The sequence below is a fragment of the Xiphias gladius genome, chromosome 4 (assembly GCF_016859285.1).
Source record: "Xiphias gladius isolate SHS-SW01 ecotype Sanya breed wild chromosome 4, ASM1685928v1, whole genome shotgun sequence".
NCBI classification, from domain to species: Eukaryota; Metazoa; Chordata; class Actinopteri; order Istiophoriformes; family Xiphiidae; genus Xiphias; species Xiphias gladius.
The window spans coordinates 22,707,873-22,725,406 of NC_053403.1; the positions used below are offsets into that span (position 1 = coordinate 22,707,873).

The window sequence follows — 17,534 nt, forward strand, 5'->3', positions numbered from 1 at the left end:
TGCATCTTTATGTGTGTCCTGCACCATATCTGATTACGCCACTGTTACAACCACCACAGCAGCCTAATGAAGTAAACTGTACAGGGAGTGACACAGGATGGAGGGAGGGAGGGGGTAAATACTAGGGGATGATGGAGGAAAATGTGAGAGGAAGGGAGACGATCACAACATAGGAAACTAACTGTTAAAGGAAGAAGAGTAGGACAGGGAGGATACACAGAGTGTTTCCTGGTCATTAGCTGACTACCATGACGTTTGAAACATGTCAGCTGTTAGCAGCACTTAGTGTATGAGTTAAGACAAAGAGACAGATTCATCAACATGACAGATAGGGGCCATTCTAGACTAGCAGCCCTGCTCTGCATCTGGAGTCGACATGCAGTACCATTACAGGGCAGGAAATTATAGGCAGTGGCCAATCAAAGACATGGACAATTCGCATGACATTTTTAGGAAGCCTGCCAATTAGGCTGAGCAATACTACACCACCCTCCCCTCCCTCCCTCAACAACTCTCCCTCTTCCCTCACCCGGCACTCCTCTCTTGCATTGGCCTTAAGCCTTCATAGAGGAGAGGACTAATTTATGCAAATATGCTTCAGTGAATTCCTTCATGTCATGCATGCCAATGAGGACATGGCATGGCATAACAATGGAGTCCTTCCCTGCAAAAGAGAAAACACTCTATCTCCATTGGAGGGAGCAGCCAGTGCTTTAACATCAGATCTGCTGAGTAACCTGACATTAACCTCTGCGTTTGCAGACAAACAATAATGAGCCTAAGCTACAGCACTGAGGAGAATGAAACCAGTGCTGTACTGTGCGCTGTCATGACGCCATTTTGGGTTAGCTGTTATGCGGGAGGAGATGACAGGAAATGTGTATGAACAATGGCCTAGTGCAAAACAGAAAACCTCTTGTGCCAAAGCAAAGTCTTTTATAAAGACAGCTGGAGCAGACGTATACTAACCAATCAGATAGCCTCTATCTGTTTATCTATCTACAGCTTGCTTTAAAGATACATTTTACAGATAAAATGATGAGATACTGTAACGTCAAGTGGTTACAAATCAGATATGACAAACTACTTGCAGCACAGTACAAATCCAGTGTAAGTAAAGTTTCTTTATACCATACTGGAGATTCTGCACATTCACTTCTAAAAATCCATTTTTTTCAATTATTTTCATATTATTTAAAGGTATTTCAAATTTTTTTTTTTTTTTTTTTTAACCTTCCAGGCTACCTTATATCCACTCAAAACTTCCTTCATTTGGATTATCAGTAACAGTGAACATTATGTCAGCTTTTGTTGCCAAAAGTTTCATTACTGTTGTGTGATAATACAGCTGTAACTGCAGAAATGTTTGAAAGAACTGCACTGTGCAGCTGCATTGTTACCAAACAACAACATAACTTTGACAAACATGAAGTGAAATCAGTGTTAATAATGAAAAGAGGTGCTGAGCACTTTGAATAAATTTAATTTCACAGTAATGTTGAGAGAACTGGAAATGTTAGTAAAGTTTCATCTTGAATGACAGCAGAAGCTCAGACGTTTCTAGTGCTGAGCTATGGGTAAGTAAACCTCCCCCTGACCGTGGATTAAATCAGATAGTGTACATCCTAATCCTCTGCCAGCACAGCTTACAGGGCCGACCAGACACTTGGGAGGACATGACCCCACCTCTAAACTGTTTAAGACAAAACAAGATTGTGTTTGGGCTGTTTGTTTCTGACCAAACAATTTTTTGATGTATATGCCAGAACCCAGACCTTCAGCTCTGTCCAGTATTTTTTTTGTTCACCATGTAAGGCAGGTTTTTCAGCCCAGACTGATGAAAGTCTGTGTATTCCTTTCATTACGGGGGATGTTCATTACTTTGCTGGGCTGGATTTGAAGGTTAAATATAAGGAGCATAAACATGGAGATCACACTGCAGGCTGTCGTCTTGCGCACTGGTGGCTCAAGGGGCTCCTCTACCCAGCCTCTCCCAATCAGACGAAGACTCTGCATCTTCTCTGTCAGTTTATGGGATGAGATGTGTCCTTGTGTTGGCAGAGAAAGAGAGACCCCCTGCTGGACCAAGGGGGTGGGGTATTAGCTCTAGCACTCCTGTCGCACCATATCACTCCTCTATCTGCCGCTTCCGCTTCATGTTCTACCACCCAACCCCCATCTTTAAGGAAGGCAAGGCTCTGTCCCTGGATCCTGGCTCCTACCATCTGTCTAATAGGCTGTATTTGTGTGATAGTGTCCTGGCCAGGCACTTGGCATGGGGCCAGTCTGTGTGAGGCCTCCTTTGATAGCTGGCTTTGTACGAGTCAAACCCCGATCAACTGTTTGACCTGAGGTGGTGGACAGATGTCACTCATCAACCCTCCTAAACCACCCCAAGACCATTACATTTCCCTGTCTCTGGACTATCTCAAACTCTTGCTGTCTGTCTGGGAAGCAAGTCTTTTTTGTGTTGTCTTGTGAGCAGCGGAGCCTGAAGTTGTGCAACCTGTATAGTCTGGTTAAGTTTTAGGCAACTAAAACTACCTGATTAAGGTTAGAGTAAGATTGTGCTCATGGTTAAAGAACTACTTGGTAAAGGTACAGAAAGGTTGTAGTCTTGGTTACAAGAAACCAACTTGTTCACCTGTGGAATCCAGTGCTTTGCTGAGCCAAGCATAGACCCTGATCTTCTCCCTATGAGGTTTTGCAGTGCTACAAAAACCTCGCACTACTTCTGCCCTTGCTTTTAAAAGAGGACAGTCATTGCTCATGTGGCCACAAGAAATTGCTTTTCAGGAGCAGGTGAACATAAGTCATCTTATGGTATCAGTGTGGCTCAACTGAAGTGGTTTTTTGATGGAACAGCATTCCCAAAACCAACAATCTAACAAGCACGCCCAATTCCTGCAGCGACTGGCCATGTGTGTGAAAGTGAGAAAGTGGGCAGGGTTTGAACTTCTATCTCGAGCTCCCTTTTTATATTCTTCACACAACAATTTTTATTGAGTTTTATTGGAATAAATGTACAAATTAGTGCAGCACTATCCATGCTGAAATGAAAGATTGCTTGCAAGTTTGCGCAATTATCCACATTTGAATGACGATTGCATCTCAATCTTTTCTCTAGTGGCAGACTTTTCGCCTTCAAGTGTGGCCATTCCAAACAGCTATAAACACTTTTGCCTTCATACATGGTTGGACAACAAGTCATGATTATCCATGGCAAATAAGTGGGTCATTCCTAAGGATATGGCATTTGGTGACCTTTTCTGTAAAGCCACAATTAAGACAAATTTTGCTTTTGACATCAGATTCAGAAAAAATCAGTTTGGTTACTTAGTGACTTTATCTCAAGTGCCAAGGCCATCGTCACCTTTGTACACAAGATATGTCATAATCTGATTGTCAGATTGCCATGAAAGTTGCTGAACACATTCATGCTTCCTAGGGAATTAACCCTGTTGACTTTAATAACTTAATGGCCTTTGTCTACCCTAAACCTAACCTTAAGCCTAACCCTCTTCTTCTTCACTCAGGGCTCTTTCTGGCCTTGGCTGTTTACAGACAAGCTTGCCCTAACTGTGACTGTCTCGGCTTGGACATTACACTGTTTCCTGGATTCTCCTCTTCTCATCTCTCTCTTCCAATGCAACTTTGTGCTTTGGAGGCTCCTCCTGACTAAATGGGGGTCAACGTTTTGTGTGGAGTCTTGAGAGTCATGTGTCGGCCTGTGCTTGCATTTGGCACCCTATGTCTTATTTATGGACTTAGGTGGGGGAGTCAAGAATCTCTAACCCCTAAACCCTAACCCTACCTATAACCTCAACTCTAACTAACCCTAACCCTGGCCCTAGCCCTAACCACCAACAGGACAAACTACTTTTTTGCTGCTAAGGCTTCTTCTAGGTTCCCATTATTAACAAACCTTTCAATATTGCATGCAACATTTTCAAATTGTGTGGTGTAAAGAACACTGCAGTCTTTAAGGGCCACAAGTAGTACTTTCAAGTTTTAGTCTTGTTAAAATAATTTAAAGCAAATCCTTTGTGATACTGTAGATATGCTCCCCTTTTTAAAACAGGGTGTACATTTGTGTGTGTGTGTTTTCTTTAAGTGATGAAAAATGTGCAGGATTCTTTGGCTCATGAGTAAGGAAAGAACTGACAAACAGGAGGTGGTTTGAGGTCTGTGAACCAGCACTATGCTGAATCACAGTGCTGCCCTCTCCTTTTTTCCAGAATAAAAATCAGAGGGCAGAAATGTTAGCTGATGATCTACCACCTTCTGGAGCCCTCTACTGCCCCCACAGTGGTCTAGAATCAATCATTCCAACCAGTCAGAACATTCCCACACAGGCCAAGTGGACATTACAGTAGCCAATAATTGGAAAGACTTTGTGAATGGTTCTTTGATTCATTGAAGTTGACAAAATTATTCACTAATCTGTTAACTACAGCAAATTAGGGTTCTCATGCAATTTAGCAATAGCAGTCCAATGTACAGTAGTATCACCAGATTCTCAATATAAAACTCAAAAGAACCAAGGCTACACGCTGCTCACTAATTACTAGGTGACAGCAGTCTTCTGTGGCCATGGCAGTGAGAATTGACTCACATCTTTGTACACACTTCCACAATATGGAGGTAATTTCTGTTTGTCACAGTAATGACTGCTCCTCTCCAGTGGACGGCTCTCCTCGAAATTCCTCTCTCTGGCTCATATTTGTGGCTCACTCATTCTTATGATTCCTCCTTTGCTTTTATACTCACAAGAAATATGATGAAGAGAACATTGTGTGTGTGTGTGTGTGTGTGTGTGTGTGTGTGTGTGTGTGTGTGTGTGTGTGTGTGTGTGTGTGTGTGTGTGTGTCTGTGTGAAGCCTCCATCACCCAACATGGACGTTGTGCTCTTCTGTTCCTGCCCCCTTCCTGCTGGCAGGGAAGACACCCTCACCAAGATAAAGCACAATTGTTTTGTTCCCATGATGTGATGGACAACAAAGCCCCATGATTAAACTGGCTGTCCCTTTGCAAGCCCACAGTCACATTAGATATAGATGATGTCACAGCCCCAGCTACCTCGCTGCCCTGAGAGAAGAATGATGAAGGTGGTGGGGGAAGTGGTCTTTGTTTCATATTTCATCTGCACCAGCCTCCCCTTCTTTCTCCCACTTCCAGCAGAGGCCTTTCTGATTTGCCCTTTGTTACACATACCGTAGGAAGCAGCCTTCAGTAGCTTGCAAAGGAATACTCTCCATAACTGCAGTCAGACACACAAGTATCAGTGAAGTGATGCTAACCTAGCAGAGCTAAAGGGTACTGTTCTGAGATGATAAACCAGTGGGGGCTGACCAGACCCAGCCCTTCCCCCAGCATCAGAGAGAAAATGACGTTCAGACATGAGGCAGTGATGCATCAGCATGCTTTAGTCACTGACTGTAAAGCAAAGGTCAACAGTGAACCTTAAAAAATTTGACGAGCATCAATTAAATCATATTCCTACATGATGTGGCTGTGACTTTTCTAGACAGTCAGAGAGAGATTTACTACCTGCTGAACAGGGCAGAATAATGCAATTAAAACAAAATTCCACCTCAAATAGATGAACATCGTCAAACAAAAAAAAGTAACTCGCTAATTTGTTGTTACTGTTGTACTACAGTACTTCCAGATTATGCAATTTATACTTCTACTCCACTGCATTTCAGAGGGATATTTCACCTCTGAACATACTGCTTACTGGTTATTTTTCAGATAAAGATTTTACATCCAAAATATATAGGCACATAAAAAAATACATGACAGTTAAATAAGCTCATCCCAGCTATAACATTAAAAAGCTTCTTACATTATTGCATCAGTTACTAACCTGAAATACTTATATTGGATTATATAATGCTCTGGAGGGGTCCATTTTGGTATTGCTGCTTTACCTTAAGTAAAGGATCTCAATACTGTGTCCAGCACTGACAACACCAAATATGAACACCGATTAATCATTTTAATTCACTTATCCAGCAAAATATACCTTGCCAAATATCTGTTTGCTATTCTCTGTTTAATATCATTGTAGACTGAATATCTTTTGATTTTCAGTTGGCAAAACAAGTGATTTGAAGACATACCCTTTTGTTCTTTAAAACCGAAGAACAAATCAGTGTTTACAGCTACAGTATTTGATTATCTGTTAATTAAATTATTAATTCACGAAGATTAATCAATAATGAAAATAACTATAGGTTGCTTCTTTTTGGGTTGCATTTCTACACAGTATACTATTACATTGGCAGGGCGTTGTTGAATATGATGTAGCTCCCTCAAATGGCCATTGCAACAGAAGAAAGCAAGTACATTCATTATATTTTCTTTTGCCATTTAGATAAAACGATAAAAAAATTTATGAAATGTCAAATTGAACAAGGATGGACAAAGGGAAGGAAGCTTGGTTAAAACCTCAAGGGTAATAACTCTCTCTGGCATGTTAAAGAGACAGTCATTGAAAGATGTTACTTTTCACACTCCATCTCACGCCTGAAACACCCAGTAGCTCATGCATTATTTATGTATGCAGCAAATGAATGAAGAGGAGGCTGCTTTGAGCATCCAGGAGCCTTTTCCTGCTGTCATTTTTTGAGTTAAAGAGGAAAAAAAACCTGTGATGCTCATTTTACATAAGACGACAATCTGACAGTGACTTCTTTTTCAATGAGTGTGGCAACAAAGTCATTTGACAACTCCACAGCACGTGGGATGCGCCCCAGTTATCACAGCAGCACATGTATAGTATGTATACATATGTGTATGTGTGTAAGTGTGGGTGTGTGACATCAATACCTCGGAGGGGTACTTTCATCATGTGTTCAGTTGAGGGGCTCTCAGAGGTCTCAGTTTAAAGTGACAGTTTGAGAGCTGAGGTGAGCAAGAGTGAGGAGCGTTGCTGAATCTGACGAGCACCGAGCCCGAGGTGGTGTTAATCTTGCTGCAAAGTGTTACCTGCTGCCGAGAACGACAGCTGACAGGTGCTAATTGGCAATCATAGCCCTATAGATTCAATAATGCACTTTCTCACACCTTTCACCGAGTTTTTATCCTTCAGTGAATGACAGATCGAATTAAAATACTGTTTTATTGACACCATTTAACAGAAAAAAAGGAACGGTAAAAAGAAAAGAAAACAAAAATAACTTTACAAATAATCAAAAAGTCAACAGTAAATCAAAGGTAGCCTTCCCACTGCCCCTGCAATTCGGTCTGGATTGGACAAATCAAGGAAAAAAATTAGCACAACATTTTTTGCTTACACACACAAAAAAAGTAATTTTCTAGACAGCCTCACTAATACATCAAAACAAAAAAATAAAAATTAGCAAGTCACATCTGAACTCTTAAGGGTGCATTCAGAGAGAACATGAAGCAAATTTTCACCTTGCTTTATTTGCACAAATTTGACTGTTTGAATGTTTAAACAGCTAATGCACCAACTGTACAGAGTTTTTTAGCAAAGTACAAATGCAGGGATTTTCCCTGATCAACCAGAAAGTGAGAAGGAGTTAAAAAACAGGTGTGTTCTGTTTGTGTCCTACTCTGTTTATTTAAGCAGTTCCGCAATAAAAAGTGAGCGAAACTTGTGAAATGCGGCAACCAGACAGTATCATTTTGTAATATTACAGTACAAAAGGCCTCTTTTTGTTCCATTTCTGTCTGTTAATCACTATTTATGATATAAAGTACAGGGTCATTAGGAGTCCTGACTAATTATGTTCATGATTAGTCATTTTTTGTGAGCTCTTAGGGACACCAGAGAAGATAAATATTCATATCAGGTTCAGTAAAGTGTAGTATAAGTTGCTGTCATTCACTTGAATTAGATTTCCCCAGTAGGTGTATATAAGGCTGATGATGTATGAAGCCTGTATAACTTCATGTTTACTCTTGGTTTGTTCGTTTAACAGGGCCAGGACTAAAAGGCAACAATCTTTTTTTTTCCTTGGTCTGGACCATTTTGTGAAAGCTCCGTAACATATTTGAAAGGCTTTTCCATCAATCCATCCATTCGCTATACTGCTTATCCTTTTAAGGGTCGCGGGGGGGCTGGAGCCAATGCCAGCTGACAATGGGCAAGAAGCTGGGTACACCCTGAACAAGTCACCAGTCTGTCACAGGGCTGACACTTAGAGACAAACAACCAGTCATGCTCACATTCACACCTATGGGCAATTTAGAGTTGCCAACCTAACCTAACCAGCATGTCTTTGGACTCTGGGAGAAAGCTGGAGTACCCAGAGGAAACCCAAGCTGGCATGGGGGAACATGCAACCTCCATACAGAAAGACCCCAGCTGAATTGGGGTCGAAACCCAGAAATTTCATACTTTGAGGCTACAGTGCCAACCACTGCACCACCAAGCCACCCAAAGGCTTTTCCATTAAAATTAAAATAAATAGTTGCTGGGTGTGGTTGCTATTTAGTGTTGAAAAGAGTGGGTTGTTCCTCCCAGATGGCTGCTCTGACCATGGAGTTTAACAAAGTCACTGCAATGGCATCAGCATTTAGCTAATTTCAGTGTGCAATAGTGCTTCTTGATTCATGACATTGTAATTGGTAAGACAGCTGTTAATGTCACTTTAGACAAAAGCCTCTGCCAAGGAATAAATGTAAATATTATGTGCTGCTTGTTTTAATCATAATTGGATGAATATGTTTTTCTCATACTTGGCTTGTCCACGGATGCATCTTTGTACTTGGGACTTGATTGTGTAACCAAAACCACAAACAGTCATAGTATTTTAGGCATCGGATTGCTTTTCTAATGTGATAAAAATATAGTAGACACAGTACACTGTATCGTAATTTACATGAGGCTTTGTTTATGGCCGTAAATTGCATTCTGAGCAGGGTTACTTGCTTGAGGTGGAGGATGGATAGAGGGCCTTAGTCCAGTGGTCACAGTTCATCACTAAGTGTGGCTATGGATGTTGGGGGAAAGTGCGGAGTGCCTGGTTAGTATTGCTGAGGTGTCTCGGGGGATTTTAGTGTTACATTGTCTAAAAGTCAATTGCATTTAAGAGAAACATTGTGTTTGATTGACATACCTCTTCAGGAAGGCTAATGACCAAACCATTCTCCGCCTGTCCCACCAGCACCTGGAGGAAATACTCGCTGCAGGCGGCTAGCACGGCCCGGTGCCCGCGAAACTCCTTGCCCTCCACCAGGACAGTCACATCGCACAGAATATCCTGTTTCCGCTGGTCATTGAGGCAGAGGAGAATATTGGTACAATGAACCGTTGACTCATACACATACATGGGGGCTTCAGGCTTCTCATCCACGGACATTCCGCTCACGCCCTGAAAATATAAGCACAACAGAGTGGGGTAATCTTACAGCTGAGCCCAGTGAGCGCATACCACAGGGCTGATATCAGCTCTGGTGGTCTGCTGCAGCCATCCTCATGATTAAACACACTACTTTACCGACTGTTGCTCTCTGCTTTACATACTCAATCCCCCTTTAACATTTAAAAAACAGTAAAATGTTGCTGGTTTTGTGCATGCCCCTGCTCAGTGTGGACACACACAAAATATCCAAACGAAGACACAAATCACAAAAGTACAGACTTTGAAAGTAGTCCCCACTTTCCAGCTTACACACTTCCCACTTCCCTCAAATCACAGGCACAAATAAACCAAGATAATTCCATCAACAAATAAAAAACAAAATGAAAATGAGTGAGTACGTAGTAAAGGTGTGCTGTACTTTTTGCTCTAGAGGTGCACATATGTTTGTAATCAAAGAAGGACTCACTGTAAAGGTATGCTGAGCACTTGGATACGCTTAGCAACAGAACATCAGCTGAAGGAGGGTGAGAATGTAAGTGCGGGAGCAGCTTCTTCACAGGATAAGAAACGAAATGACAGTGCTGAGGTTGATTTTAGGCATGAAAATAGATTTGGTTAAAGAAATATTGTATAATATGGGCAAGAAAGACTGCATATCAGCAACTTCAAAAGAAAAACAGCAGTTTTATGTTTATGTTTAATATTACCATATGTGTGAGATTATTTCATTTAAACAGATTTATTTAAGATAATGCACCATGGACACATAATATCAACTGAAATATTACAGGAATACTTAAACATTTTGGTTAAGTACATTAAAATACAATAACCAAAATTTATTACCAAATAAGTAGGTAAATGTAATTTTTGAGTTTTGGACAGAGCCAGGCTTGCTATTTCCCCCTGCTCTTTATACTAAGCTAGGCTAACCAGGTTCTGACTCCAGCTCTGTACTCAAACACAGAAATGAGACATTAGATTGGAATCAATCTTTGGTTCTCAAATTTGGACAGACAGATATTTATGCCCTGTTGGTAATCCATGCTTGGATTTACAAGAACAGCTTCAGGAAAAAGGCACGACGCTGTTGTCCCTGAGCAACTACTCACTGCATTTCAATTCTCAGGCACATTAAAAGAAATAGTATCAGATAAAAAAAAAAGTGTTATGTTGTAGCTCAAGCTTTGTTGCCTGGATGGAGTCACTGCAAGTCAGCGTAACTCCATAATTCCATCAAAACACAAACCACAAAGCCTGAAAGTTCAGCTTTGGGAACACAACAGCACATGGCCCTGATTCTCCTGCCAAATATTCCATCCCGCTCTACCTGTGATGATAGACACAAGAGTTATCTTCCCTCAGAGAACCCACCAAACACACACTAACACAAGCAGACACACAACTTGCTCAAAGGGGCCTTATATTAAACCATATTCAGTGCCAAGTTTCCTCTCTGCAATATGTGGGGTTAAGGCTGCACGTTTGAAATTAATTCTACAACTATCTGTCATCTGCTCACACAACACTACGCTGATTGAAGCTATCCAGCTGATATTTGTTACATAAATGTACATTATGTAAATGGAAAAGAGACGGGGTGAGAATGCACTATAGGATCTCTCAACACTGTAGTTGATCAGCTGAGACTCAGATCACTGGCTGTGGTTTCATGGGCAATTTTTTTCAGGGGCAATCCCCACAAAATTATACAGGAGTCCTGTATGAAATCATTAGATAAGGTGTGCTGATTGTTGCCATGTGCCACAAAAACGTCAAAAAGTTTCAAAAACTTGCATCAAATGTTTCACAGTATTAGTGCATAACTGCTGTTTATTCAATTTCATCAAAATATGATAGAGTTTTACAGAAGGTGTGACCGAGACTAATAAATATCACCTGTTTCAAGAGCTAAACTGAACAATGTTGGAAGAATATGTAATTCCTGACCACTACCTCAATCTAGTGACATCACAGACATACTCCCTCACTTTTAATATCTTAATTCTTAATTCTACACGGAAATGTTTTATTGGGCTAAATGCTAAGGTGAACAAAGTTGGGAAGAAAAGTATTTATTAAGTATATCTGTATATGTAGCGACTCATAAAGTATAGATTTTACAAATTAAATTCTTGCTTAATTTAATTGTGCAAAATATTAGGACTAGCTTTTAGACTTCATAAACTCTTTCTACCAGATTTGAGCAGGAATTTGGGGCCTTGAGTCAACTGAGACAAGACTCATTAAACAGCTTAAAAAACTTAGATAAAGCTCATGTTTTTGCTGTTAGAAAAACATCTGGAAAACATCCACTCACAGTCAATTGAGCTGAAAGCCAGACTAAAAAACTTTATGGTGTAAAAGTGTTTGCACCATAAAATGACAGTTGAGAGCATTTGTTTTTCCCTGTTTGAAAAATAATAAAAAAAAAGACTAATTACAGCTCATTTGGTTGTCCTGTCAGGTGCAAGAAGGGATCATGCTGACATCTCAGCATAGGAGGGCACTGGCCAATCTTCTACAATCTAATGTATAGCCTACTAGAAATGACGTCTGACACAACCAACTGCATACTGAGCCCAGACCACAATAAGGGAAGTGAAAATTGGGGCTTTGTAAGGCTACACTGAACCATGAATTGCATAAAAGTCGTTTGGTAGATTCAGTTGTTTACCTATGACAGAGTTATAATAATGACTTGACAGGAGCAGTCTACTGCTACAACACAGTCTGCTGTGGGGCTGTTGTGGAAAAACTGTGTCAGTACAGACTTCTCCTGTGGTTTTGGCTGGACTGACTGTTGTAGAGTTTACTTATTTCCACCAAAGATTTCTCAGTTGGCTTCCTAGGATAATGGCCTGTCTTCCAAGAATAATGTTTCCAGATGCGGTTGCGAGGTTCAGAGCAATCCAAACAGGCTATTTCTACCCTGGAGCGCACATTTGCTTCACTTGGACTTCAGATGGTTTGTTGCAGTGGGAGCAAAATGCAAGGATGACACAAACACATGGCACACATACACACACAAATAGTTTGCAAGCATATTCATTTACACACACACACACACACACACACACACACACACACACACACACACACACACACACACACACACACACACACACACACACACACACACACACCCATAGAGACAGACACATACCCAGACACATGCATCACAAAATAGCAGTTTGTGGCAGAAGTGTTGACTGATGCAGGATTTCTTTTTTAGTTCTTTTTTTTTTTTCTTTTTTTTATACTTCCAGAGTCAGTTGTTGACGGCAGGGCATTCGTGTGTAATTGCAGGGCCAGTACTGACTGTACCTGCTGTTGCCTAACTGTTGTCCTTGGTTAAATTGACCAATTGGCTTACTAAAACACGGTGCGGTGTAGCCTCACTTACAGCTTTACTCCTTGGTTCACAGCATAATTTACTCTGTTACTTCTTTGTATTTATTTTGTTTAGTTTAACAAAAGTAATTTACTCACTACAGTAATGTACCTTTTCTGGAACTAGGTAGACACTGACTATATCCTAAATGTATCCAACAGTCAGACGTTTCATTTATTCCATCAATTGAATGCTAGCCCAAAACTGTCCAAATCTTGAATTCATAATAAACTAACATTATTATTTATTTACTTACTTTCTGAGACAGAGATGGGAAGATCAATATCAATCTCATGTCAGTGTGTTTAGTACAGAACTGGATTCAGGATGTGGTTAGCTTAGCATAAAGACTGGAGGCACGAGGAAACTATGTATGAAGTTCGAAAATACATCTACCAACATCTCTAAAGCTCAGTAATCCGCAAAGAAACATTAATGTAAAAACAGCAGTTTGTTGCGTAGTGTAGTGTTGATCTGTTTTTTTATGAAAGATGAATTTACAGCGTATTCTGGGCAAATAATTCCCCAGAGCCGAAGATCTGCATAGTGTTTTTCCCCAGCAACAATCCATAACCCAAAGATACTCAGTTTATAAATTGCATTATAATCATATCAATCATAAATATGAGCTATATTATCATTTTATACAAGGTTGATATCAAACAGAAAAAATCCTCATGAGAAAATCCCCACATTTGAGAAGCTTGAACAAGCTAATATTTGGCTTTTGCTTGATAAATTACTTGCATTAACCATTAATCCATTATCTGAATTGTTGTCAATTGTTAGACTCATTTTCTTCATCCCATCAAAGAAACATGCAGTAATAATACAACAGTTTGAGATCAGAAATACGTACCTTACACATAAACACACCCACATACACACATGATTCAACTTGCATGAATATCTGATAGAATACAAATAAAATGTAATATTTCTCTACATTGTTTACAATTTCCTTTCAGGTAAAGCTTACATTTCCATCTTTCATGATATTCATGTATGATTCCCAGAGCTGAACAATGTCTTTCAGCATGCCCTTAGCAATGTTAGGTAGTCTTTCCAGACCAATACAATGCGAAAGCTCCCTTATCCCCATTCTCAATGATTGAGCATCCATACTCTTCCAACACAGAGTAATAGCTCTCCTGTCTTGGAGAAGTCCAATGTCCAGAAGTTTAGTCTATTTCAATGTTTGTATAAAGTCCTTCAGATATATTACAAGCACACAGAGTTTGACATTTAAAGGGAATTTGGTATTAAACATCTCTGACAAACATTTTATAACATACTTCTAGAAGTTTTGAATCTTTGGACATTCACATAGACAGTAATATAGAGCACCTCTCTCATCCAAACATTTAGTTCAAACATCTGGAATATTAGCAGACTTATGATGAAGCTTGACAGGAGTTATGTAAATTCTCATTAACCACTTAAATTGATATATATTTGTCTGTTTTTGTGCTTTTTAACAAGCATCTGTCCAATCTGTCTCGTCAATGTCTTCTTGTATATCCATTTTCCTAGCATTTTATTTATCTAGTGATTGATTCATTACTATATGCAACCAATATGTTGTAGTAGTTAGATACATGGCCCTTCCCTTCTAAATTTACAAGTGTTATTTCCTCAAGTTTTGATAAAGGTGGTATAGACATAATCTGTTTGTATTTTGATAACATGTAGCTTATATCTAAATATTTAAAGAAGTGCTTTTTATGGATTTGATATCAATATTGATAGCAAAACCCATAAAGATCCATCATTTTTGGAATACCTTTCATATTCCGTGACCTAAATACTCTATCCTTTTTTTTTTTTTTTTTTTACCAGGAGTAAACTGTTCATTACCCCAAATAGGAGTAAGCTGAGACAATACAGGCATGTCACCTATATGTTTGTGTGCAGCATGCCATACTGAAATTGTATTTTTAAGAAAAGACTTTTTGTATGTTTTAATATCCAAAGAGTATTGATACAAATTTAATTGTACAACTGGAATGGACTCTCGCTCAATGCTTACCCAGGCTGGGGGTGCTGTTGTACAGAAATAATATGATGCTGAGGTCAGTTTGGCAGCCATATAATACTATCTAAGATTGGGAAGTTTAAGCCTCCTCCTGTCATAAAAGATATAACAGCTAAAGGCGGAGTCTAGCTTTTTTATCATTCCAGATGAATTGACTGAATAATTTGTTAAGTTTGTTGTAAAAATATGTTTGGTAGTGGCAGTGCTTGAAAATAATATAAAAATTGGGTCGATTTCCTGATGTAGCAGTAGCAGAAATTAAAATTTTTCTACAGGCTCAATGTCACATTATTTCCTACACCATGAATTGTGAGCCACGTTTTACCATGGAAACACAGCTGAGATTCCCTAGGGGGTAGGTCAGATAAATCTTTTGGCTTCAGTCAATGAGTCAGTCTTCAATTTCATGCATCAGTTCATTATGAGAGTAAAACTAAGACTGGACTAACTCTGTGGAAGAAGAAAGCACTCGCAATTACAGAGGAAAAAAATTCACATTTAATCAATCAATGAGTTGAACAGGACAAGCAGCAGGATGTTATAGTCAGCTTTGGCCTGACTGTATCATATAACGTTGTCTTGGTTTGGGGAATTTAAGTAGGAGGGAAGGGAGGGTTGGGCGGTAATTGTGTCATAATGTGTTCTGTGATGTGTGTCCCCTCTTGCTGAGCCTCAGCAGAATGATGTGCAGGGTGTGTGGAAGGAAGAGGCGGGACTGGGCCATGACGGATTTAAATATACAAAGGAGAGGGGGTGGATAGTCTTTGGAGGCTGAACTGAGCCCCCAGTTGCAGTCTTAATTGATCTTATCATAAAAAAAGCATAACTTGTCGTTCATGAAGTTTTTCAAGACATTCCTCTGAGATGCCCTCCTTGAGTTTTCTATATGCATTGATTATCTGCAACAGCATAAAGGTGGTAAAAAAAAAAAATCAATGGAATTTCTTTTAACATAGTTTATTTTGCCATTTCTCCTTGAAGCAAAGCCAACACTGTTAGCTACAGTGTGGGGACTTGCTGTTTTCTGTGAGCCTCAGGCAAATAGGTATTAGGTACCTCTGCAAGTACAAAGTATTTTCATGTGGGACTTGCCAGTTTGGTATGCAGAATCAGATTCAACATTTGTCTGCATTCAACCACCAGCAAACATCATCTACTTGAATCCCATTGCTCTACTGAGTTACCGGTCAGGCAGTTACAGGACAGACTCTGTGAACACATTCAAGGCTGTCTGAGGATGTTTTCAAGAACACCCGTGAATATCAAAGCAAGACAGAGATGGACACATATAGAAGAACATTAAAGGGTGACTAGATAGGCTTGGGTCTTTGAGTTTGACAGTCCATTCCTGACCTTGAGAACAGCAGGTGACAAAACAATATCAATCTTACGACACGGTCTTGCTTAGTTTTCATGGTATGGTAGATGTTCAAATCTCACTAATGATCGTCAGAGTTCCATCTTCATGTGTTGATGAAGACTGTTTGATACAGACAAAAGCTCCAGAACAAGCTCAAAGTCATTTGAGTCAATGATCAAACTCATTGCTCAGATGTCTGATACTAGGAATGCAGTGACATTACAAAGAGGCCTGACGCAATCACAAGCAGTCAGATGCACACCTGAAATGTTAGTTGTAATCCCTTATTGCATACATTTTTTTTGCACAATAGACAGTGATGGATGGATGTCTACAGTTTGGATAATAATGTTTCTGTTTGCCCCAAATAAGTTTGGTTTAATGTTCTGACTGTTCATGTTTCTCTTTATTTCCCAATTGAAACAATGATCTAGACTACAGAAATGAGAACCAAGTTGAAATATATGGTATTATCCTTAAGTAGAGAGTGGAAGCTGCTCCTTTTCTCACACTAAAATCTAAGAAATGTTGTGTAAATGTTCAGATTGCATTTTGAGAAACTTTGCTGGCAAGTCAATATCAATATTCCTTAAATTGCATTCTTTCCATCACTTATTGATATATTAAAATACAGTGTTTGATGATGTTTTCCATAATTTCCTGACAAACAGGAGGACAATGAATCAGCATGGAGCAGAAAGAGGCCAACAGGCACATTCATGAACATCTGCTGCAAATGATGAGTTGTTTGAAATAACAAAATCACAGGAGGTTTACAGCACAAATTACTGTGGGACAATAATTTTAACATCTCTTAAGTTGTGGAATGATTTTGTCCTATGGAACGTCTACACAGCATGATTGTGACAAATACAAATGCACCCTGTGGCTCCTTGTAACAAACAAGGTTTGTCTCTGCAACAGTCTAATAACATTATCCATTGAGTCAGTACAGTCAGAGGTAGACTTAGATGAACACTGTGTCACTGTGCAAAATTAGGGGGGAGGACTTCTGCAAGATGTAATTACACTGAGTAGGAACATGGTTTTAATTGGAATTATCAACATACGCCACAGTAACAAATGCCCTTGGAGGTGTACAAGATAGCAAATGTAGGCATGGATGGTGATGGTGATTATGCCTAGGTAAATGTAAGGACTAAGTGTAAGAGTGTATATAACCATGTAAAGTTCAAATTAAAATCATGGCTCTGCTTTATGTCAGTGCTTGAAAGCAGAATAAATGCAAGAAGAATCCCTTTTCAGTCACAACTCTAATGTACTGCCTTTGGTTACAATGTGCAGATTAATATTTTTTTTTGTAGAGGTTTCATTTCCTCAAGTGAAACTATCTGCTTCCCCATACTCTCAGGTTAGTTTTTGTGGCAATGTTGGGCAGGTTTACTG

General features: G+C 39.6%; 1 protein-coding gene across 3 annotated transcripts in view; it reads right to left on the reverse strand.

The window, feature by feature from the left end:
* The window catches only part of bach2b (BTB and CNC homology 1, basic leucine zipper transcription factor 2b), a 109,212-nt gene that overhangs the window by 29,313 nt on the left and 62,365 nt on the right, over nt 1-17,534 (reverse strand). For 2 of the 3 annotated variants that reach the window (XM_040124782.1, XM_040124781.1), the window contains exon 2: nt 9,093-9,347. In XM_040124782.1, coding sequence (XP_039980716.1) covers nt 9,093-9,335 — 243 coding nt within the window. In that variant the 5' untranslated portion in view covers nt 9,336-9,347. Of the gene's footprint in view, nt 1-9,092; nt 9,348-9,804; nt 9,882-17,534 lie in introns of those variants that run through there. The other variant, XM_040124783.1, reaches the window with a different exon arrangement.